Source organism: Notolepis coatsorum (assembly GCF_963971535.1).
Source record: "Notolepis coatsorum genome assembly, chromosome: 9".
Lineage (NCBI taxonomy): Eukaryota > Metazoa > Chordata > Actinopteri > Aulopiformes > Paralepididae > Notolepis > Notolepis coatsorum.
In genome coordinates this window covers 49,631,360-49,656,809 of record NC_140173.1, presented here as the reverse complement: position 1 = coordinate 49,656,809, position 25,450 = coordinate 49,631,360, and the positions used below count along the sequence as shown (strand labels likewise).

Genomic DNA, 25,450 nt, shown 5'->3' with positions numbered 1-25,450 from the left:
TTTAACAGATTGCAGAATGGGTACACTACAATACAGTACAGCTCAATACACACAATTGTTAAGGGGATGCAGAACAGAGAAAGACTTTCGTCTTGTTTACATCAGGGTCCCCCATTTTCAATTCATAGTGCCTGCTGTATGAAGCACATTGGCAGGGAGTTTATACAGAACCAAGCATTTCACTGTAATGTACATATTATTTTATGTGACAAATAAAACAAAACTTGAACGTGTACCAGCCTGCAAGCCGGCTAGAGGGCGCCTTCAGCATAAAGAACCCAGGAACACAACACGGAAGTAACGGAAACGCACGGTCCAAAGTGATAGAAGTGAGTGCAGACCTGATACCAACATGAGTCCACGGTGGTCAGTCTGATCTAGTTATAGACCGGAGTGAGACATCAGGTATGGGTTTGCGACGGGGTCTAGACTCTCAAATAGTAATCATAGGATGTGGCATATCCGGTATTGGAGCGGCACAGAAACGTATTAAACATGGATTTCGCAATGTGCGGATCCTCGAGGCGACGGCGAGAAGCGGCGGCAGGATCAAAACGGGCAGAATGGGTAAGATTCAAGAAGGAGTTCGCCTGAGGTGAAACGGTTGTGTTGGTCGCCAATATATCTGGTTTCAAACATGATGACAGGGACCCTTAGTTAATAGAGAGATGTACGTACCCCATTAACCCAATGTAATGCGATTGTATCCCAGGATGAACCCACACACGTGAGAAGATGTGTGTGATGAATTCATGGTTAGCTGTCATCAGGCGAGGGAGGTAATGGATATTATAAAGTAGCCTCTGGCCAGAACAAACAGTACACCTACACTGCTATTTAGCTCATTTATATTTCGCACTGACTCGCGGCAAAATGACATTTTAATTTGAAACAACTGTTAGTCAGGAGTGCTATGCATATGGTTTCTCTATTATTCTATAGAGCCCCATAATTTGTACTGTTTTTTTTCCCATCTTCTTTTTTAGCGCCGCAGCTCGCGCACGTGACGTAGGCGGCTACTCGGTCACGTGATTCAGCGGGTGTTGCTGATTGGCTCGAACATTGATCGATTGATTGAAAATTGTAGAATGGGTACAATATAAAGTACAGCCGGATGCAGACCAGAGAGACCTTCGTCTTGTTTACATCAGGGTCCCCACTCCCCACTGTTTGTTTATAAACAAGAAACCCGTCTATAATGCTTCACAAGACAAACGCGTGCACCTAAAGAAAAGTCAACACAAACTATCTGGATCAATTCCTGAATTAGCCTAATTTGAGACAAGAAAATGTTTAGGCTAAGTCTTCCTGGAACTAACAAACAAGATCATTAGCGACCTTCTTGTCTCCAGTTATGTTTCTGAATTTCAGTTTAAGTAGCTTACAGTTGTTTTGTTGAAGCTGAAGCCGTAGCCTATAGCACTCCGTGGCACTGAGTGAGAATGCCAGTCAGACAGGGCTGGGAGAGGCATACTGTCAAGTCAAGTGTACCTTTATTAATCCCATTGGGGAAATTCAAGTGTCATAGCAGCATGGGGGGCGGGTGTACAGGTAGAATATGTACATAGATAATGGAATAATAGAACAAACTAATCATAGCCCCATTACTTTGCATTCATTTTGTGGCAAACCAGCCAGAGCTGCGATATGAAGAGCAGCAGATTTATATGCTCAGAAAGGACTCTTAGATCTAAACTCACAAGTTCAAATATTGGTGAATATTCAGCTGTCAGTTTAATATTATACAGTAGTGTAACTGAGGGGTACAATTCCCTGACTGTATTGTTAAGTATGGTATTAAACCACTACCTCTTGTACTTTAACTTCTGGCCATCCAGTACATGATATAGATATGATGAACACTTTCCCACCTGATGAAACGAAGTCCACACAAATGTACAAATCGAATATTTAATATAGCAAAAGGTATATACAACGTTCACTTGTTTACACTTATGATTTGAAATGCACTTGTATGGCAAATGAGTATTCGTAGGTAAATCAACATTGAATGTCCAATCTCTGGTTACGCAGGGAGTAAGTATACAACCTGGTTCTCTAGGGAACTATAGCGATGGTACTTAAATGATTATAGCTGGATACACTAAGGGGGGGGGGGGGTCCCGCTGGTTGTAAGACAGTAGGAGGGGGGGGTTAGAGAAGCCGCTGGCGGTATCCCATCTGGCCGACGATTTCTTGGGAGAATTCAAAGTCTTGAACACGGTGCCCACAGAACCTCGGTCCGCAGATGAATACAGCTGGACCCTCTGGTGGACGGTAGCTGCCGGTCCACAACGGAGAGACGTGAGGCGACCTCACTGGTGTAGAGCGCCGTCTCACCTGGACTCCTCTCCGGGGGGTAGTTCCAACACTCAGGAGTGTTGGCCGAACCGGGCTTGCCACGACATGTTGGGCGGCACGATTGAACTTGAACCTAGGGGTATGGCTGCTGGCGCCAGGTTCTCGTCCAATGGTAGAATGAAACTATTATGGGCTGTTTAGTAGACTAAAGGGATATTCAGTGCATATTGTACAAGGAATATACAGGGGATATCAAACGATATACAAATACTATTTAAATATATATATATAAATAAATATATATATTCGGTTTAATCTGATCCTTCACAACAAGTAGCCTACATCCAACATTCAATGAATGATTAACTTCTGTGGTCACATTGTGCTCGATGCAGATTAGAGTGCCTTTGATTGATTGATTGATTGAAAACTTTATTAACAGATTGCAGAATGGGTACAATACAGTACAGCTCAATACACACAATTGTTAAGGGGATGCAGACCAGAGAAAGACTTTCGTCTTGTTTACATCAGGGTCCCCCATTTTCAATTCATCAGGACATACATGACATACAGATAGTCAGTACTGCTACATCTATACATTTATGACATACCAGATTTGCAAATACAGTACTGTTTGTGATACAGAAGGAGTCAGGAAAAGGGAGTATATACATTTGACGTAGAAACTGTACATTGGAGGAGGTTGGGTGGGGGGGGGTTGGGTACACTGGGATATTGACAACCATACTGGGTAATCTACATTGGAGGTGGTCAACTTCGATGCCCAGGGAACTATGGTAACCATATGATTGTTTTAAGTTGTTCATTCAAAGGTAGCTTATACGCTGCAGTATATATTTTAAGTGCCGGACCAGCACTCTCAGATTCAAAGTTTTAATTGCAGCCTGGAACATACATGTTTCGGAACCAATGTGTTCCTTCGTCAGTGTTGATGGCTAGCAGTGTTCAATTAGAAAAAATTGTGGTTATATAACAGGGTAGGCAGGAAATGACATCGAACACAGGTGTGCCTGGGATTGCTGGTCAACTTTGACCCTAGGAAGGACATTTAAATATAGAGTAAATTCCTAAATCCAAAAAATACATAAATACCAGAAACAAAATACATCTTGCCCCTAGTTTCTAGGGCTAAATAGATGAGCCCATTGCCGTGTTTACAAAACGAAAATTCTCTTATGAGCAACCTTAGAAAACAATACCTCATACATAACACTTTCTCTGCCACGCTTATATCCATCAATGTTTGATCTCTGCCAGCACTGTAAGTCTATGGAGATGTTCACCTTCTTTGCAGGGCTATAACTTTTTAAATTGTATTGCTAAATTGACATTACTATGGCCCATTCAACATCGATTATCTATCGTTCAGGATGTAGGAACGTTTAACTTTTTCATTCACACATTCATACGAAAATACCGTCTAGAATATAAATATGTTTTTATCGTTTTCTGCAGTAATTCCTAGAACGTGAGATATAGGCAAATGCATATATTAGATGATCAAATGCCATTTGATACCGATCGACGCTATATTAAAATTTTCAACTGTACATGGTCCTAAACGTTATGACTGATCATGTGCGGGTGAACGGGGGGGGGGGGGGGGTCGTTTATAATTCCGTGATCGTCGTTAAATGCTTCATGTAGTATGGGTGATATATAGATCAGAGCAGTTTGTATGGATCATAATAATCAAAAACGCTGAAACTCACGGCAGCTTCCTCTTAGCGATGGGGGATGATACTGGAGCAAACAGATCCCAGTTATGTGATGTGATGGGGATCGAGGCGATCCATTTCCGGTTTGTATAATACTAATATACGCCCAAATCATGTCGACTATTGAGTTATGGCAACGATCCATATCCACGGTGTGTGTCTTGAGTCCCGTGACTAGGCCTGCCGCGATAAGCAATAAATCGATTAATTGCCGCGATAATTAAAATGAATGCAATGATTTTGACGGGCGCGATTAATTGCTATTTGCGCGTTTGTTTTAATGAGGCGGAACCAGTGCCCCTTGTCAGTCACTCTCCGTGTGGGTTGGCCGCTGGCGTTACTACAGAGCACAGCACGGGATTGATTGATTGATTGAAAAGTTTATTAACAGATTGCAGAATGGGTACAGTACAGCTCAATACATACAATTGTTAAGGGGATGCAGACCAGAGAAAGACTTTCGTCTTGTTTACATCAGGGTCCCCCATTTTCAATTCATCATTGAAAGAGCTCCGTGGGGCAGTAGCAACGCCACATATTTAGCTTACCTACATTTCTCAATAGTGTTGCTCCTTTTAACCAAGTAGCGTTATTTGTAGTGTAACGTTAGAATAACACAGAATAACGTTAATACAATTACATGCATCATTGTTTACAATGAACGGGTGGGGCTAGTCAAAGCACTGGAGACGGGGACAAGTTAAACATGAATTAATTTATTATAACGGGTCGTTTTCGAGTCGTGCTGCAGTGCCTACGCACCACAGCTATTCTATTATATACGGCTTTGACGCTTCCTCCTCATCGTTGATTGCCTGTAGTAGCTGCATCTAACGTTAGTAGCTAACGTTAAAACTAAAAAACACAACCAGACGAGACAAGTTGTCGGCTAGGATAATCGCAACAATACTTCCGGTCCGGTCGGTGGGCTTCAAAATAAAAGTCTTAAACCGGAAAAGACGGAGCGGTGGGCTTCAAAATAAAAGTTTTGGGAAATAAATTTCTCAATTTTTTTTTAACCGGTCGCAATAATATCGCTTATCGCGATATTTTCGGGGGCAATTAATCGCCCAGCAAAATTTGTTATCGTGGCAGGCCTACCCGTGACGATAAACGAGTGGCCGGACGGATTTAGGGGACGGACCGAGCTCAACGGGCATATCCGGTTTGGCAACTCGCCGATCAGCCACCAGGTGGCAGTATTGAAGCGTTGCAGAGTTGTGCTGGCTCAGACAGCATCAGACCAGCCTCCGTGATGGAAATATGAATACCATGGCGAAAATATGAAATATGATCAGAATAACGTCATACGCCGTGATCTGGCAGAATTCGCATGAACTTGAAACACGTCGTAAGCCGTTTCCGGTGGAGAAAGTGTTAACACTTTGATTGCCCAAGGTTAAATTCATGATATACCATCCCTTGCCAGCTCTATTTAACATGGAGAAGTTCCCCTTCTTTGCAGGGCTATAACTTTTTAAATTCTATTGCTAGATTGCCATTATTAGGGCCCATTCAATGTCCTATATGTATTGTTCATGGTGTAGCAACGTTAAACTTTTTCATTCACATATTCATACTAAAATATGGTCTAAAGTATAAGTATGTTTTCATCTCTTTCTGCAGCTTTCTCCAGAACGTGATTTATAGCCCCAAATGCATTATATTGATAATGAAATACAGTTTGATAGCGATCTGTGCCAGATAATAAATTTCAACTGGACGTGGTTCTGGAAGTTACTACACGTCATCTGATGTTGACCGGATGGGCGAGGGGGCATTTATAATTCCGTGGGCAACGTTATACCATTCATCTAATGTGGGTCATATGTTCATCATAGCAGTTTATATCGAACACGGTAATACTACACGCTAAAACTCACCCCAGTCTCCTCGGGCCGTTGGGCGATCAGCGTGGAGTAGACAGTTTTCGATTATGGGATGTTGAAATGCCAGATCTATTTCCAGGTTGTATAATAGTATATACGTCCAAATCATGTTGTTTTTTCGAGTTATTTCCACCGATCGATGTTCACTGTGTGAAGACGGAGTCTCTCTAACATTAGCGAGTGCCCGGACCACATATGGAGTGAGTCCTGCCGGTTCAAAGGTTGACATCCGGTTTCGATCTGCCGATCGGCCACCAGATGGCGCTCTTGAACCGCTAGAGGGTTGAGAGGAGATCAGCAGTGTGTCTCAAGGCTGCAAAGGGGAAATATGATTCCGATCACAGATTTTTGAAATATTGATATCAAAGACGATTTACGGCGTCCTCTGCAACTTGAGCATGGCTAGGAAAGACGCCTAAACACGTTCCCGGCAGTTAAAGTGTTAATCATGAAATCATAATAATGGGAACTCGAGTCCCATGTATTTGTCCGTGTAATTTTTCTTATGTGGGTAAAACAACTAGAGCCTTTAAATCGAGAATTAGTGAACATAAATGTTCAGTTAGAAATTCATGTCAAGTCTTCGGTAGCTAGACATTTTTCTAAATGCAAACATGCCGTTAATGATCTTAAATACATGGGACTCGAGTTAGTCCACAGGCCCTTAGTCTAGAGGGGGTGACAGGCATAAGTTATTATTGCAACGTGAATGTTATTATATTCATTTGTTCAATTGCATTGAACCAAGGGGAATGAATGAAGAGAACGTGTTAACCTGTTTCCTATAAGTGCCTTTCACCACCATTATTATGATTTCATGATTAATGATTGTTTTTATGTATGAGGTATTGTTTTCTAAGGTTGCTCATAAGAGAATTTTCGTTTTGTAAACACGGCAATGGGCTCATCTATTTAGCCCTAGAAACTAGGGGCAAGATGTATTTTGTTTCTGGTATTTTTGTAATTTTGGTATTTATGTATTTTTTGGATTTAGGAATTGACTCTATATTTAAATGTCCTTCCTAGGGTCAAAGTTGACCAGCAATCCCAGGCACACCTGTGTTCGATGTCATTTCCTGCCTACCCTGTTATATAACCACAATTTTTTCTAATTGAACACTGCTAGCCATCAACACTGATGAAGGAACACATTGGTTCCGAAACATGTATGTTCCAGGCTGCAATTAAAACTTTGAATCTGAGAGTGCTGGTCCGGCTTCCTGCTTTCTTCTACTTAATCTTCGGGATTTCAGCATCCAGTGTCAGACATTGTGAGCGCGGCCTAACTCGACTTTAAGTAACAAGACTAACAATGGTAATATAATATGCCCACTTATGAGTTACCATTGACTGTGTTGTATTGTAGGGTCACGGGGTAAACCCACCTTCTCTCGGCAGTAGGCTACTACTCATCTCCTCATTTACCATTGTGACATTTTCTTCTTCTTCTTCTTCTTCTTCTTCTTCTTCTTCTTCTTCTTCTTCTTCTTCTTCTTCTTCTTCTTCTTCTTCTTCTTCTTCTTCTTCTTCTTCTTCTTCTTCTTCTTCTCCTGTAGGGAACAACATCATTGAGATTGGCGCTAACTGGATCCATGGTCCGTCTGAGGAGAACCCAGTGTTTTGTCTGGCCCGTCAGTACGGCCTCCTGGAGCCAGCCGCTCTCACCCCGGAGAACCAGGCCATGGACATCGGAGGACATCCTCCCTGGCTCCCCAACTGGTTCAGCAGTTCAGGTCCGCTGATATCTGACTCGGTTCAGTTTCAAATGATATATCACCAAAAGGTTACATCAATGTTGAACTTTGGTAGAACTTGCTTCTTTGTCACAATATAAGTATATACTACTGGCACTCACCTTCATCAGTTCCTCTTGTGTGGGGAACAGAGATTAGCATTTCCCCTCTCCCCATTCAGAGGGCTTTCTCACTAGCCATCCGGGGTCGAATCCGAGCACGATCGCCCCAAAATTAGTGTGATGAGAACGCTCCGTTCCGTCACCGGGGACGCTGATTCGCTCCATGCCGGGACCACTTGAAAGGGTGGTTTTGGGTGCGAATCAGCGTCGCCGGCGACGGAACGATCGCAGATGTGCAAACACACTACCAAAACACGGAAGAGGCTTGCTGTAACAAGTGGTTATGTTGGTGCTAACCTGTTTGCCCAGAATAGAGTTGTATTCATACTTCAATTTAAAAAATATTATTTAGGTCTGTTTGGGATTGTAGTGTAAAATCTGCTCCAACGAGGGAAGCTGTGTTGCAATTCAGCCGAGCGCTCTCTCTCTACTCCCCTCGACAGCAGCCTGCAGCCCTGCACCCTTAAGGTGGTATAGAGAGAGCACATTATATCTTATCATAAGATATAATGTGCCCTCTCAATACCACCTTAAGGCTCTCTTCACTTCTCACATGCTTCTCCGTCTGTGTGTATGCGTGTGCCTGTTGGGCGAGTGTGTGTCTGAGAGGGAGAGACGATGGCGCTGCCAGTAAAGCACGTCATTCTATCTCATTTGATCCCGAAATGCTTTATCCGAGTGCAAGAAGGGTTGAAACGCCAGCTATAGCAAACCAACTAGGTGCATCCGCCACCTGCTGTATTGGAGTGTTGCTCTCCTCTTGTGCTTGGGAACAAAACGAGATTGTAGTGTGAAAGCAGGCCAGAGGGGGGAGTGGGAGGGGGGGCTATTGCTCTCGAGGACGGAGCGAGGACGGAGCGGACCAACCGTTTCTAATGAGAAAACGCCCTCACTATAGATATATACCCATCCATTGACAAAATTGTGTAAAAAAATTACAAGAGTCTTAAGAAGGTAATATCTGACGAGTTAAACCGTTGGTCACTATTATTAATTCCATTTTCAGACAGGCTTTCAGTAGTCAAGACCCATATTCTCCCTAAGATCAATTTTCTGGTAAGCATGATTCACTTACCGCCACCTCCAGGATTTTGGGAGAAGCTACAGGGGCTAGTATTCAAATGTATATGGCGTGAACAACATCCACGAATCAGCAATTCCACACTCCAAAACAGTAGGAAAGCAGGAGGGCTATCGGTTCCTAATTTCGAACAGTACTATTTCTCTTTTTATGCTCAGGCCGTTGCTAAGATGGTTCAATAATGATTCTGACATACCATGGGTGAATATGGAGAAGCACATTGTATCTCCATATACACTCAAAGATATCCTCTTTTCTGGTCTATCCCAAAGCTTTTGCCGAACTAAATTCGGCCCAATTATAGCACATTCAATTTATGTTTGGAAATATATTGCCGAAATGGGACAGTGGGACACAAAATGGCACCTAGATACCCCTATTTTTTTATAACAACTTCTTACTGTTGGGAGGGAAACCAGCTACATTTCCCAATTGGCAAAGACAAGGTATTCACAAACTATCTGACATATACAGTGAATACGGTCTCAGATCCTTTCAAGACATCTATAATGTCCCTAGTACATCCTTCTTTTTTTACTTACAGTTGCGCACTGCAATGCGCACTTATGGTGTCCCATGGAATCAGCCTTTACCAGTTCATCCTTTAATGATTATAGTGAGTGGCATAAATGTTAAAAATGGTTTTGTTTCTGGGTTATATAATAAAATACAAGGAAAACTAAACAGAACTACAGGTAATACCACTGTCTGGAACATAGATTTAAAGGATTACAACGCCTGCATAAATTGGCAGAATGTATGGGATAATCCGTTAACCTCTCATAATTATAATAATCAATTAACTCATTACAAACTGATACAAAGATTTTATCTGTCACCCAGGAAACTCTGTCAAATAAAAATTTTACAAAGTCCCCTATGTACTTTATGTCCGCAAAAAGTCATATGAACATACATACATATGATGTGGGAATGTCCCGGAGTTAGGGCTGCAACTAACGATTCTTTTGGTAGTCGACTAATCTGTCGATTATTTTTTCGATTAGTCGACTAATCTAACGATTATTTCTGTCACACCCTCCATCTCTGCTTCCTGTGGGCGCGGCTCCTTTTCCGGGCTCTTAGCAGACTTCTTAGCTTAACATAACAGACCGACTAAGTTTGGGGGAACTAATGGGATGACTGGGGTTGCAACAAAAGTGCAACTAGGGCTAAAAACACAATGAATGCATTTTTTTAAATTAATTTATTATACAATGCATTGACGCAAAAATTCGGCGTCGACGAGTTTTTATGATCGTCGTCGTCGACTAATCGTTGCAGCCCTACCCGGAGTACTAGCTTTTTGGGCCAAGGTTGCATTATTTCTCACTAATATAACGGAGATAAACATACCTTGTTTGCCACACATTTTATTATTAAACGATGATTCATCTCTAAAATTAACACCTCACAAAAAGAGTGTTTCTGGCCGGTTTAACGGCAGCAAAGAAAATGCTCGTAATGAGATGGAAACCACCTCATAGTCTCAATATTTACTGTTGGAAACTGTCCTTCTACGAAGTATTGAGATTAGAGGCATCCAGTGCTAGAGCACAGGGCGCAAGGACAGAATCGATCCAAATATTACTTACTGCGGCCCAGAAGGTAAAATCAGTACTCCACTAGGTTGAACACTTGTACCTTGACACCAGAGAATGAACAAAAAGCATGTTTTTTTTTGTTTTGTTTGTTTGTTTACTGTTATTGTATTTTTCCCTATTACTTTGTAACAGGATTAGAGGTTATCTAACAAACACAATTATGATTTATTTGTATTTAATTTGGGGATGTCCGATATTATCGGCCTACCGATATTATCGGCCGATATTGGCATAAAAATGTGATATCGGAAAATATCGGTTGATATCGGTTGATATCGGTATCGGAAATTAAGAGTTGAACAATATAGGTATATCGGTAAAAAAGCCAATATCGAGCATCCCTAATTTTTATTATATCCTATACATGTATGCATCATCGTTTCCCCCTTCCCCTAAAATGTCTATGTAAACCCGGGGGGCTGGGAGGGGGGTTAACTCATTTAATATATAGTGCAAATTAAGTGTTCAAATGAAGGCATCCAATAATAGATTAACCATTGTCTTACCTTAATGCAGCAAAATTTGATGAACTCTGACTCTCATCATGTCCTCTTACACTTAGAGCAAGCCCTTGTATGCCAAGATAAAGCAACATACAGCCTCAGGTGATCCGTAGTTATGCCCAGGGGCAGCCCGGTGCAGCTTCTAAATTACTTTGTTTATATGCCTTGGAAAAATACCGTATATCCATTTTGCTTTTTGAAATTTGACTCAAAATAGTGCGCTGGTGTTCGCTACAAAGGATCGGCGGGCGGAGATTCGGAACGCAGATGTTTGCTTTACTCGGCCTGCGGGATCAGGATGATCATGTGAATGATGTGATTGGCTACATTATTTAACCTGAGCCTATGCGTGATTGGTTACTGCTTGTACCTGGAATGTTAAACACCGCCACCTAGCCGACTGACACCTTCGTCGTTGACACCTTGGCCAGCGGGCTGCAGCACAAGACACACACAATAGCCAGCAGCCTGCGCACATATATTATATACCGTACTTTTCGCACTATAAGCCGCACCTGACTATAAGCCGCAGCAGCTAAATTGAATGATGTATACATATATAAGCCGCACTGGACTATAAGCCGCAGGTGTTTTAATGTTTAATTACCATATGTAATTAGCATTGGGACACAATACTGTTGGACAAATAACAAGAATTAACTCATTTACAAGTTGTATTAAGTTTAGCAAATAAGGGAACAGATAAATAACATTTCAATGCAGTCAAAAAAGCAATATTTAGATTTTTACATTTTCGGGTTTGGTCACGTCGAGTCACATATAAGCCGCACCGTTATATAAGCCGCAGGGTCGAAAAATGGGGGAAAAAGCCGCGGCTTATAGTCCGAAAAGTACGGTATACATTTCAAGATTCCCAGCATAACGATTTGTAGGGATGCACCGATATGAAAATTGGCCACCGATACCGATTGTTCAACTAACACAATCGGCCGATACCGATACCGATACTTGTGGCAAAAAATAAGTATTTGTAATATATATTTTTTTTTAATATATTTTTTTTTTAATGAAACTACTGTATATTTGTATGTGTATGTTTGTATTTGTAGGCCTCTTTACTTACTTAAAAAAAGGAAACATCAAGAAATATGTTTATGGTATTAATTCCACCATGCCATGTATCACTATCCCTCTCCCAGTATCGTCTGGCGGCCTGCAGATGGATACTATTCTCTCAACCAGAGCTTTCAACCAATGCAATAGAACCATTTTGATTGACAGTCGATTCGGCCAATTACGCCACACCGCTAGCACCCACCTCCTGCTGTTCTTACCACCAATCGGCAAGCGTTTATTCATTTTCTACTTCCGGGCATGCCGCCATTGATCTGCTTGCGAGAGCACAACAAACTTAACGTAGCTAATATGTTAGCTGCCCGCCGACCATTGCTCCACAGGATGACCAAACGAGACACAATGATTTTACTGCAACAAATGTTATAATAAAACAAAGCCTTTCTATACATTTGTCTGGTTGAAAACTTTATTAACAGATTGCAGAATGGGTAGTTGGGTACGGAATGAGCAACGGAATGGAACTGAGCTATGAACGGAGTAATGCCTTGCTTGCTTGCTATCTTCGGGTAAATAATATGCTGATGTTATTGAACGTGTAAAACTAACTATATAACGTTAATGCCACAAAACGAATGTTTGTGTCATTTTAACAGCAGATACTTTCTTAAATGCCATCTTCCCGAGAGAGGGGTGTTGACGGGGAGCTGTGATGGGTTTGCTTGGTTGTGTTATTAATAGCATTGAACAGCTAACCGAAAGCTAGCGTTAACTAACGTTAAAGGTTTAGCCATAACGTTACATTGGCTAAAGTTGGGGCTATTCATAATCCAGCAATAATGGATGCAGACCTGCAAGCAAAGTACAGCAAGTTGGCAAAGGAGTATTCCAACGTAAATCACATTTTCACCAGTAACGTTAGTCTTCTATCTCCCGGTAGCTCATGCTAGCTAACCTAGCTCATGTTAGCGTCGTCACTGAGCGACCACCTCGCGTACACAATTAATGACATGTTGCAGACGGCCATATCGGTGACAATGTTTAGCTTTTAGTGCCAAATGATAAGAGTCTGAAGCGGAGTCTCAAAAGAGAATGTTGAATATTTAGTAGTAACTTTGATGCAGTAGCTTGTGTGGGGGACTGGGGGCGGCGCCGTTGGCAGGACGCGACTGAATTTATCGGCTACTGTCATCGGCACATTCAAGCTTATAGGCCGATTGCAGTCAACAAGGCACTTATTGGCCGATACCGATACCCGACCGATACATCGGTGCACCCCTAACGATTTGGGTAGCCCTAGCCCTGGGCCTTATATACCCGCCGCCTATGGCTACACAGTATATGACTATACTGACGGACAATCTATATACTGAAAAGACACTTTTTTATGCCACTGTGGGAATTAATACGAAATGCTGATGTGAATGTCTCTTTCCTCTGAACTTGTTAAAAAAAAATAAAAAAAAATAAAAATAAAAGTTGGTAAATTTTTTTTTAAATAAAACGCCCTCACTTGCATATGTATTGGGGAACCTAGTCTACTCTAATCCTACTTCCAACACTGCAGATCCTGCTAGTATATGAAACAAGTTGTGGCTCTGTGACTTTAGCCTAATTCCTGGGAGACAAATATTGAGTAAATTGTTGTTGTTGTTGTTGCTTACTTACTTACAAGCTGGTATTGCTGAACACATGTTCCTGGTGAGAATCCTGTGTCTGCTGTGTGCAGGTCGGAAGCTGTGTGCTGAGGACATGACTCCTGCTGTGGGGCTGTTTTCTGAGCTGATGGAGGAGAGCGCAGACTTCCTGACAAAGGGAGGGGAACCCTGGCCCAGTTTGGGAGATTACATACGGGCGGAGGTACGTCCATTTCTGTGTCTCAATGGGTAGAACCGTCTATCTGAAGTACAGATCTAAGAAATGCTTACTGTATCTGGCAAAGGGCCTGTAGGATCCCAAAGTTCTTGTTGATAAACTGCATCTCATGGGGAAAATTGTGTGTCTGACTGAGAGTTAGTGGTTCTCCTGTGTAGCTGCATCCCACGGACGTTGCTAGTCTTAAGGTGCTCCCATAGTCGAGCGGACCGTACTCAGAGCGGACTCCACGGAGGTCCGCACGGACTCAAAGCGGACTCCCAAGTGCGAAGCTCTCAATTTTCTAATGCGCGGACGTCCACACCGCTCACTTGGTGTCACACAAAAAACGCAGCTCTGCGTTTTGGTTGACATCGACCTGCATTTAATGTGACGCCGATCTGCATTTTACTCTGAACACTTGCTCCGTGCCAAGTGAGAGTAGGGCAGGATCATGGTTAAATGGGTAGGATTGGTCCAGTAAAACATCGGCAGGTAGATGACGCCAGGGCTTTTTTTGCCCCCCCTTAATAGATTTTCGGGGGCTTTTTTTGTATTTCGGGGGCACCGAATTTTTTTGATAAATTAACAAAGATTATAAAACATTATCGACACTTTTTTTTACAGTCTTCGTCCCTATGTTTGATAACGTAATGTTAATGTCTCCATATATAGGGCTCTACGCTAACCTTTTCCCCAAGGAGCACATGTGCTCCTAAATAAAATCTAAATAAAAATTTAGGAGCACACAAAGAAATTTAGGAGCACAGTGAAAATTGTTCAAGTAACAGAGTTTATTAACAAACTATTTATTACATGCATATTATACTGTGCGTGTGCATACTAGGGATGGGCGTGAGTAATCGTGAGGAAAATCTGAGGGAAAAAAAATCTAAATTATTAATATTTTTTATGAAAAAAATATATAAATTATTTTCTTTTTTTTTACATATTTTTTCACATGTATATGTAAGATTATAACTGTTTGTTGGTTTCCTTAAACATATATACGTGAATGAACAAAAATAAGTAAAAAAAATATATATATATATAATAAATAAAAATCAAATATAATTTTTTTTTCTTTTTTCTTTTCTTTTTTGAGTAATACACGATCACTCGAGTATAGCATGCGATCAATCGATCTGGATTTTTCTTTAAAATGCACGTTCCTAGTGCATACTAAGGGATAAACATCTGTGCAAAGTGTCTGGGGCTTTTCTTGCCCCCCTTAACTGATTTTCGAGGGCATTTTGTAAATTTTCTAGGGCATTTTGCCCCAAGCCCCCCTTAATTTCTAACCCTGGATGACGCTAAATTTAGTTTTACTATCGCTAATAGTCACCCATTCCAATTCATATACATTTGGACCATGTCTTTTTTCATCATCTGAAGAAACTTGAGATGTTTGAATGGCTTTTCTAAATGAAGTGTGTAAAACTGCCAGTTTTATTTGTAAATATTGGAAACAGAGATAACATAGACTCTTCATTTTGACATCGGATGACGACGACATGACAGAAGTTGAACAGCGTGGGAAAAATTGTGTAAACTGGCGCGAGACATTGGTCCGCGGGTCCACGGAGGTCGCTCGACTATGAAAGCTCAAAGTGTCCACGCGGACCTCCGCGGAGTCCGCTCCGAGTACGGTCCGCTCGACCATGGGAGCACCAGATCCTCACTGTGGAAGACTATGCAACAGTTTAATGTGCTCATCATGCTGTGGTCCTTTGAATAAAAGCATCCACCGAAGTCTGTGTGGGCGTGTCTAAACAAACGGCAAGACTGCTTATTATATATATAATAATTAGTGCTGTCAATAGATTTAATAAATCTAAAAAAAATATTTTTACTAATTAATCTCACAATTTTCTGTAATTAATCTAGATAAAAAATTGCATTTTTCTACTTAAGACCGAAGCTTGTAACAGATATTTACTCGAGTAAAATCATGGAATTAATGTAAAATCAACACAAAGAAAGTATATTTAGATTCAAATACTATTTGAATAGCTTTCTTTGAATACAGTTTCTCTCCTGTGAAATACAAATGTTCAACAAAACCATCAACATTGACTCAGCTAGACCTATTTCTTGTATCCGCGGCGCTAAGATTGAAGATTTTTCACTCCATAGATTAATCTAGATTAATTTATTTTAATGCTTTAAATAATTTAAATTAATCTCATTTAAAGCATACATTTTGACAGCCCTAATAATAATATATATTATATTATAATTTGTTTTGCTGTATTCAAATAAACCATTTAAAATGTGTGTGTCTCCTGTGTGTGTGTGTGTGTGTGTGTGTGTGTGTATGTCTCCTGTGTGTGTGTGTGTGTGTGTGTGTGTGTGTGTGTGTGTGTGTGTGTGTGTGTGTGTAGGTGCCGCGGCGAGCAGCAGAGCGGTGGAATGCTGATGACCCCTCTGTGAGGGACCAGAAGCTGTCTCTGGTCAGTACCCTCCTGAAGGTGGAGTGCTGCGTCAATGGAACTCACAGCTTGGATCGGTTGGGACTGGGAGCCTTCGGCCTGTATAAGTGTCTCCCCGGACTAGACTGCACGTTCGCGGGGTCAGTACGCACACACACGCCAGACCGCATGGGATTCTAGTGCTTTGTGTTTTGTTTAAAGGAACATGCCAACATTTTGGGAAATTAGCTTACCTTCTCCAGAGAGAGACAAGAAGATAGACACCAGTTTCCTCTCTGTGCGTTCAGTAGAAAGCTATCTGGCTGCACGTTAGCCTAGCTTAGCACAATGAATGGAAGCGGACAGTGCCGGTTAGCCTAGGCATTGTCCAACTAACACCTCTCCCGAAGGCTAACCGTCACTGTCCGCTTCCTTCTGCTAACATGCAGCCAGATAGCTTTCTACTGAACGCACAGAGAGGAAACTGGTATCTTATCTTCTTGTCTCTCTCTGGAGAAGACGGTAAGCTAATTTCCCAAAATGTTGGCGTGTTCCTTTTTAAAGTGACTTGCAGTAACAGATGGGTGGGCTTTGCTTCCACGTCGGTATCAGTGGTCTGGTGTTCAACAAAACTACATATCGATATCTCGGAGTCCGTGGGGTCAATTTGACAAAAATTGCCGGAAATGCTTTAAAAATGTTTGACCCATCAACATCAGTCTTACTACATACTGTAGCCTAAGAAGACAGATACACTACACATATTCTACATTCGGTACTCAATACAACGCTGTATTCTTTTGGTGATTGGTCCAAAGATCATATCATTTGTGGGGGATGATATGTTTACTGTTACTGTGGTAAAAAACAATCCATCTGGTTCTCGGAGTAGTTTAAAGCAAACAAAGCTTCCTGTGTGGCAGGAGACAAACCTCTCATTCATTCACTGTGTGGCGAAGCCGTACGACTGAAGTCCACGAGAACCCGTACGACTGAAGTCAACAGAGAGACTTCTGCACACTTTGAACCCGTACGACTGAAGTCCACAGAGAGAGACTTTTGAACACTTTGAACCCGTACGACTGAAGTCCACAGAGAGACTTCTGAACACTCCGAACCCGTACGACTGAAGTCCACAGAGAGAGACTTCTGCACACTTTGAACCCGTACGACTGAAGTCCACAGAGAGAGACTTCTGCACACTTTGAACATGTACGACTGAAGTCCACAGAGAGACTTCTGAACACTTCGAACCCGTACAACTGAAGTCCACAGAGAGAGACTTCTGAACACTTTGAACCCGTACGACTGAAGTCCACAGAGAGAGACTTCTGAACACTTTGAACCTGTATGACTGAAGTCCACAGAGAGAGACTTCTGCACACTTTGAACCCGTACGACTGAAGTCCACAGAGAGAAGAGACTTCTGAACACTTTGAACCTGTACGACTGAAGTCCACAGAGAGAGACTTCTGCACACTTTGAACCTGTACGACTGAAGTCCACAGAGAGAGACTTCTGAACACTTTGAACCTCTACGACTGAAGTCCACAGAGAGAGACTTCTGCACACTTTGAACCCGTACGACTGAAGTCCACAGAGAGAAGTTTCTTTAATAGTTGTCATACAGAAGTACAGAATACTTTCATACAAAATGCTTCTTACTGTTACGCTCCAGAGACTGTGCTAGACAAGATAGTATCAAATAACATAGTATAGCATGTAAATTAGAAGTAGAAAATGAGGTCACAGTGTTCAGTATAGACATATGTACAATGTTCGATGCAGAATAGACGTAACTGAGTTACCATATAATATACAATACTATGCAGTGTACTAATGTACAATACTATATAGTGCAAAGCAGAAATGGGATGAGGTACAATTTAGGTACAATTTACAGTAAGGTGTACGAGTTGTAGTGCAATCCTTCATCAATAAATATAAAGTGTGGGGAGTGGGTGCTACAGTGTGTTTGTTTAAAGTGAGTGTGTGCTATAAAGTGTGGGGAGTGGGTGCTACAGTGTGTTTGTTTAAAGTGAGTGTGTGTGCGTGTGGATGTGTGTGCTATGTGCGTTTTTGATGGTTGTTGTTGTGTAGTGTTCATTGTTCGTTGAGCAGCCTGATGGCCTGGGGATAGAAGCTTCTTCTGAGTCTTTCTGTGCTCGCCTTGAGACTCCGGTATCGCTTGCCTGACCGCAGCAGTTCAAAGAGGCAGTTGTTCGGGTGACTGGAGTCTTTAATGATTCTCTTAGCCTTGCCCCTGCACCGCTTGTTGTAAATGTTCTGGAGGGTGGGGAGCCCCCCTCCAATTGTGCGTTCGGCTGAACGTGTCACTCTTTGTAGTCTGCTTCGGTCTTGTGCAGTGCTATTCCCAAACCAGGAGGTGATGTTGCCAGTCAGGATGCTCTCTATTGTACATGAGTAGAAGTTCTTAAGGATCTTCTGACTGACTTGGAACTTCCTTAGGCGCCTGAGGAAGTAGAGGCGTTGTCGTGCCTTCTTCACAACACTGTCAATGTGTGTGGTCCATGTCAAGTCCTCGGATATGTAGGCTCCGAGGTACTTAAAGCTGTTGACTCTCTCAACCGGTGCCCCGTCGATGCTGAGGGGGCTGTAGTCCTTGACCCCGACCTCCTGAAGTCCACAATCATCTCCTTTGTTTTGCTGACGTTCAGGGAGATGCTGTTTTCCTGGCACCATCCCGCCAGGACCTTGACCTCTTCCAGGTAGGCCCTCTCGTCGTTGGCAGAGATCAGGCCCACCACCACTGTGTCGTCAGCAAATTTGATGATTGTGTTGCTACTCCGCTGAGCCACACAGTCGTGTGTGTACAGGGAGTAGAGGAGGGGACTCAGAACACAGCCCTGGGGGGCCCCTATGTTGAACACTTCTGAACACTTTGAACCTCTACGACTGAAGTCCACAGAGACTTCTGCACACTTTGAACCCGTACGACTGAAGTCCAGAGAGAGAAGACACTTCTGCACACTTGGATCCATGCAATTTTCAGTTTAGCATTTAAATGATATTCCATATTACAATGTCTAATACAGTTCTCTTGATTGGTTGAGAGCCATAGTGTAAATACCATTTATAGGCTACCGTGTCTTACTAAGGCCACGGCCTATCACTGCTAGATGTTGCCAAAACAAACAAAAAAAGAGGATTTGGGGGATTTCAAATGAAAATGACATGGATCCTAAATGTGGAAGACTGCTCCTTTAGCTGTTCTCTCACTTCGGTCAGTGGCATAGAATGAATTGCATGAGACATTGATTTCCCTCAACATATAGTCATTGGCGACAGTGGCTCAGTAGGTAGAGCGGTCATCTGGTAATCAGAAGGTTCCCAGTTTGATTCCGGCTCCTCCCGGCAGCGTGTTGAAGTGTCCTTGAGCAAGACACTTAACCCCTAAACTGCTCCCGGTGAGCCGGTTGGCACCTTGCATTGCCTCCGCTGTGTGAATGTGAATGTGAATGTGAAGCACAAGTTGTAAAGCGCCTTGTATAAAAGCTGCTATATAAATGCAGCCATTTACCATCCATCACTCGTCTCTGTGACTCTCTTGCAGGGGCTATGAAGGCCTAATCCACAACTTGATGTCGGAGCTGCCCGCGGACATGGTGTCCTACGGAAGACCTGTGCGATGTGTCCACTGGAACAGGACCGGGAAGGAGGGTGTCCCTGTGACTGTGGAGTGTGAGGACGGAGAGAAGATCTCTGCCGACCACGTCATCCTAACCGTGCCTCTAGGTAGAGAGACAAACACACATTCAGCAGAGCACTGTGTGGCAACAGTGACTCTTGAAAACACACACACACCCTCTTTGCCCCGTTTCTCAAGTGTGTGTGTGTGTGTGTGTGTGTGTGTGTGTGTGTGTGTGTGTGTGTGTGTGTGTGTGTGTGTGTGTGTGTGTGTGTGTGTGTGTGTGTGTGTGTGTGTGTGTGTGTGTGTGTGTGTGTGTGTGTGTGTGTGTGTGTGTGTGTGTGTGTGTGTGTGTGTGTGTGTGTGTGTGTTGAAACTGGGACATATTTGTGGCTCGGATTCAAGATCAACTTATTGTTACGTGATGTGTGATATTTTATGACATCTCATTTCAAAGTTCAAGATTTAATCGGTTGCTTTGCGAACGTTTATTGTGCAACAATTAACCCAGTATGTACAGTATACAAACATACTGTAACCTGTTCTGTTCTATTCTATTCTGTCAGGGTATCTAAAGAGGCATTACTCTACTCTGCTCAGTCCTCCTCTCCCACTACACAAGCTGCATTCTGTCCAGAGATTGGGTTTTGGGACCAACAACAAGATCTTTGTGGAGTTTGACTCACCGTGGTGGGATGCAGACTGTGAGGCTATTTACCTGGTGTGGGAGGATGAGGTGTGTCTTGTAACATTTTATTTATTTAACCAGGCAGGTCAATTAAGAACAGATTCTTATTTACAATGACGGACCTGGTGAGGACAAATGGGCCTCTCAAAGGGTAACAGGGAAAGGGGACAAAAATAAAATGGAAAAGAGACGGATGATACTGTGCATACAACACAGAGGTAAGGGAAGTAATTCAAACTCACATCAAACAAACAACCAGATAAAAGTACAAGCTATGTAATACATGAAGCAGAACAAAAGACAAATTACAGTTAAAAGGCCGGGTGACCGTTGCAGGTGTGCATTTTTAAAGTATTTTGCATCTCGTTCCAACAGCTGGGGGCAGCAAATTGAAAGGAGGGTTGACCAAAGGAAGTGTGGTTCTGGAAAAATGATGGTCGGTTACCTTTCCTGCCAAAAGCGGAGAGTGTCCTTGGTCTTTGTTGTCTTTGTTGAACCGTGGCCTTGTGATATTTAAGCTCCATACTAATACACAGGGGTACAATCTGGATAGCTGCCGCACAGAGTGGTGAGCCAAGGGGCAGAACCGTCCATGTCAATGTACTTATTTGAGCCAGAAAGTGCCTGAGGGTGAACAAAATGTACCAAATACAGACAGGATTTATCAGCATCTGGCATGGTTTAAATCCCTGTCCTGCATTTAACCTAGGTCCTAGAGGAACATTTCAATACGTGACTGCATAGTACAGACTGACATTTACGTACACACCAAGGTTAGATTCCAATTCATTGTCATTATACAGCGCAAGTACAGTACAACCATCCCCTATATGCATCCAACCAGAGTGCAAATCTAATAGTAAAGTGCAATAGTAATATCCAATTAAATTGGGTATAAAATATATAAATTGGTACTACTGAATATAGTGCTAATCGGATGTATGTATAGAGTTGTAGTATTAATTAATATGTACAGTGATGCAGGTATAAAGACACTATGGTAGTAAGCAGTGTTGTCACGATACTGGAATTTCGAACTTCGATACGATACCTTGAAAAGTATCGATATTCGATACCATTTTCGATACCACGGGGGAAAGGTTCAATCTTAAAATGTAAAAAAAAATTATTCTCCTCAGCTTCTCTCTGGTACTATAAGAGAAGATAAATATAACACTTTTAAAACCCTTTGTTTATCTTTAGATCACACATATAAAAATAACTGTTCATCTCACTTCAATCATTTTTATTGCAGAACATGGTATTTTCTCAAGCAGACAGATGTAAACACTGTAATCTGTGTTGCATGTACCTGACAAACTTAACTGTTTGTATTAGTCATATTCCGACTTAACTGAATGCACGTGTGTGTGGACTACTGTATTATACTATTACAGGTATTGAAATGAACAATGCAACTTCCTTATACACATTTATTTTTATGAATAATTAAATATCGATATTTCGGGAAATGAGTATTGAAACCGTTTTAAATATTCAGAATCGATATGTATCGATTTTTCGATATTTTTGACAACACTAGTAGTAAGTCATACTGGCCAGCAGCGTAACTAGTAAGAGTAGGTAAGGGTATAGATATAGTATCTACAGACATGTAAAAAGGATTATATGCAGGTATGTACAGACAGACATGTAAACACCGAACACTTAAACTGTTCCGTTATGTCTCTGCAGGTGAATCTGGTGGACCAGGTGTCAGACGTGGAGAGGTTCTGGATGAAGAAGCTCTTTGGCTTCACTGTGCTCAAACCCACTGAAAGGTCAGATGTCATGCTTACCTATGTTGTGTCTGCCCTATCTAAACAAAGTAAACACTAAGTAAACACTACTTTACTCTTATTTTCATCTTTTATTATTCAAGAATGTCTGCGCTTCTTGGCAGTGCCTGCATCACATGTGTACAATTATTCAACTGTATTACTCTTTTAACCTGAAGAGTGTAACAAACTCTCTATTTTAAATGATTGCCTGGGGGCCATAAAAGAATGGATGACTTAACAACTTTCTTTAGCTGAATGCTGAAAAAACTGAAACCCTGATAATTGCCCCTGATAACCTAATCCCCAGCATCAAGCACTCCATTGGGTCTTTAAGCGTATGTACTCGGCATAAGCTAACGAATTTAGGTGTTACTTTTGACCAAACTTTGTCTTTTAAATATCATGTTAGTCAACTCGTTCCTGCTTCTTCCAACTGAGGAACATCGTTCAATTAAGATCTGTCGTATCCAAGGCAGAGCTGGAGATGGTCATCCATGCTTTTATTTCCACCCATTTGGATTATTGTATTAAATAAGTTTGATTGATTGAAAACTTTATTACAGGGTTCGCACAAGGTCCTTGAGGTGCTTAAAGTGCTTGATTTTTTACAAAGAAAATTCAAGGGCTGGAATTCCTTGAAAACACCAAATTTTTTAACAAGGTGCTTAAAAATATTTGAAATTCAAATCAACCATTCGCATTGAATGTTTTATTCATCCATGATCAAATTGAATCTGAATCAAGAAATGTTTTTTATTTTATTTATTTTTTAAATCTGACGACTCGCTGTCTCGCACGCTCCAACTGCTTTTCCTAATTTCTTCGCGTGTGATGCTCTAGCTGACAAGCAGGCCAAGAAGATGCTTAAAAAAACAGCATTTAAAAGTGAATTGTATCCTTCGAGTGACATCCTTGAAAATGAAAAATAGTCCGTAAAAGTCTTTGAATTTCATTTTGCAATGTCTGTGGGAACCCTGTTATTAACAGATTGCAGAATAGGTACAATACAGTACAGCTCAATACACACAATTGTTAACACATTGGGCGCCAGCCATTACCCTTATCCTTGTAGCTAATGTGCCAGGTTTCCATAGCATATTTTCACTGTGCGTCACTATGTTTGGAGAGCTATATCTATATTCTATATTATAGCTATGGAGACAATACTATGGTCATTTGACAGTGACTTTCTTCCGTCGAACATGCAAAAAAGAGATACTTTTTTCATGTATACGTTTGCGCGTTATCCCGTGGTGAATATTGTATAGTTTAGGAGTTATCCGGGCTAATTCCTGAAAAGCTGAGTTATAGGGCGCTACGTGAATTCTGCTATAAGCATTGGCGTTTCTTGCCTGGACACGCTACTATTTCCAAATCAAATGTATATAATAGGTAGGGGTGTAACGGTACACAGAAGCCACGGTTCGGTACGTACCTCGGTATTGAGGTCATGGTTCGGTACGATTTCGGTACAACAGGAAAAAAATATTTATAATTATTATTATATATTTATAATAATTATTATTATTATTAAATATAATAATATTCTATAGGCTTGCCGTAGTAGTCAGTGATACTGGTGTAATTCTGTGTTCAGGCATCCACTGAGTAAATTAATTGCCTACTGCACCTTTAACAACAACCTAGTTTCACTTTCACTTACAGTATAGAGAGAATTTAACTTCACGTGAAGCCGAGACTGAAGAAGACTAGAGAACAGATGACATGTTGTTACACAACAATGGCAGAGGATTATCAATATTTTGGATTTAATAGCAGCAACTGGAGAGGAGCTCAGATGATCTGGTGGTATGTTATGCTTTTATTTTTTCTCCGTTCAGCTGTGAGACTCCGCAGTCCGCCGGCAAAAGGTTGACGTGTGTGTTTTGGTTAACATTATTGGGCGAACAAGAAAACTAAGAAAACTGCAAAATTGTAATAACCCTGCTGTGTTAAACATTTAATTAATTCATCATGGTTTTGTTTTAGGGACAAATAGGCTGTAGTAAACAGGAGAGGAGGAGGGAGAGCCGAGTGCAGATGTCAGTGTGCGCTGTTGTTATTCTGTCCGCTTGTCATCTGAGATGTATTCACCGTATGGCTGGATGTACCGCACCGTGACGGCCGTACCGTAAATTCGCGGGACGAATACACGTACCTTTACACCCCTAATAATAGGTATTATGTTTCATCATGAATGCATGAAAGGGTGGGGGTGGGAGGTCATCGTTTTTGATGTAACATCAAATGTAACATGAATCAAGATAACATCTTTTTGTCTCATCTGACCTTTTAGCTTTGCTAGCTAACGCAAGTTAGTAATTTCATTGAACCACAGGAGTCGGTCACATCCGTGATGCAAAAGGCAAACATAATGCTACGTTAGCTGCATTGGAAATGAGTGGCTTGGGAAACGCAAGGGAACTATAAAAGAAGGAAGGGTCATCACATTTGAACCGATACCGGTAGCAGTTCCTGGAATTCGGTATCGGTACCCAACCAACGGTACCTTTTTTCTATACTTAACTCTCTCTAATAACAACAAATGGAATTTCAGTTGTAAAAAGTAGTCCAAACTTTTCAGTTTCAACATTGTTAATTATTTAGAACATTTTGTTATTTGTTTCATGTATTATGTTTACATTTCAACATTATCTGGCCATCCTCAGTAAATATTATTAAACTCCTCCGACCTCGTCTGGTCTTTCCAAAGACACAAGAGATGGGACAGTAATATATATATATATATTTGCAGGGGAAAGGCTCCCTCTTAGTCTAGTATATTATACTCTTATACTAAACATGTAAAAGTACCGATTGATCTAGCGTGAATCGGTACTCTGTAGTACTGATGTAATTTGGTCGGTACCCTTAAAAGCACTGAGTTCGGTACCCAACCCTAGCCATCACGTCAGAATACCAGCGTTCTATGCTCTGCTTGGTGTCCGACTTTGGTGCCAGTTCTATTGAAGCCTATGGGAGATAATACAAGAAATATACCAGCTGGGTGGCGCAGCGGATATTGCACTCGTCACCAACGCAAGAGATACCGAGTTC

At 41.6% G+C, this 25,450-nt stretch overlaps 1 protein-coding gene across 1 annotated transcript in view; it reads left to right on the top strand.

The window, feature by feature from the left end:
• Positions 1-324: 324 nt before the first annotated feature.
• The window catches only part of paox (polyamine oxidase), a 37,724-nt gene continuing 12,598 nt past the window's right edge, over positions 325-25,450 (top strand). Inside the window, exons 1-7 of the mRNA XM_084321375.1 lie at positions 325-567; positions 7,489-7,665; positions 13,740-13,870; positions 16,249-16,436; positions 19,850-20,031; positions 20,491-20,660; positions 22,308-22,393. Of these exons, the coding sequence (XP_084177501.1) occupies positions 408-567; positions 7,489-7,665; positions 13,740-13,870; positions 16,249-16,436; positions 19,850-20,031; positions 20,491-20,660; positions 22,308-22,393 (1,094 nt within the window). The 5' untranslated portion in view covers positions 325-407. The remainder of the gene's footprint in view (positions 568-7,488; positions 7,666-13,739; positions 13,871-16,248; positions 16,437-19,849; positions 20,032-20,490; positions 20,661-22,307; positions 22,394-25,450) is intronic.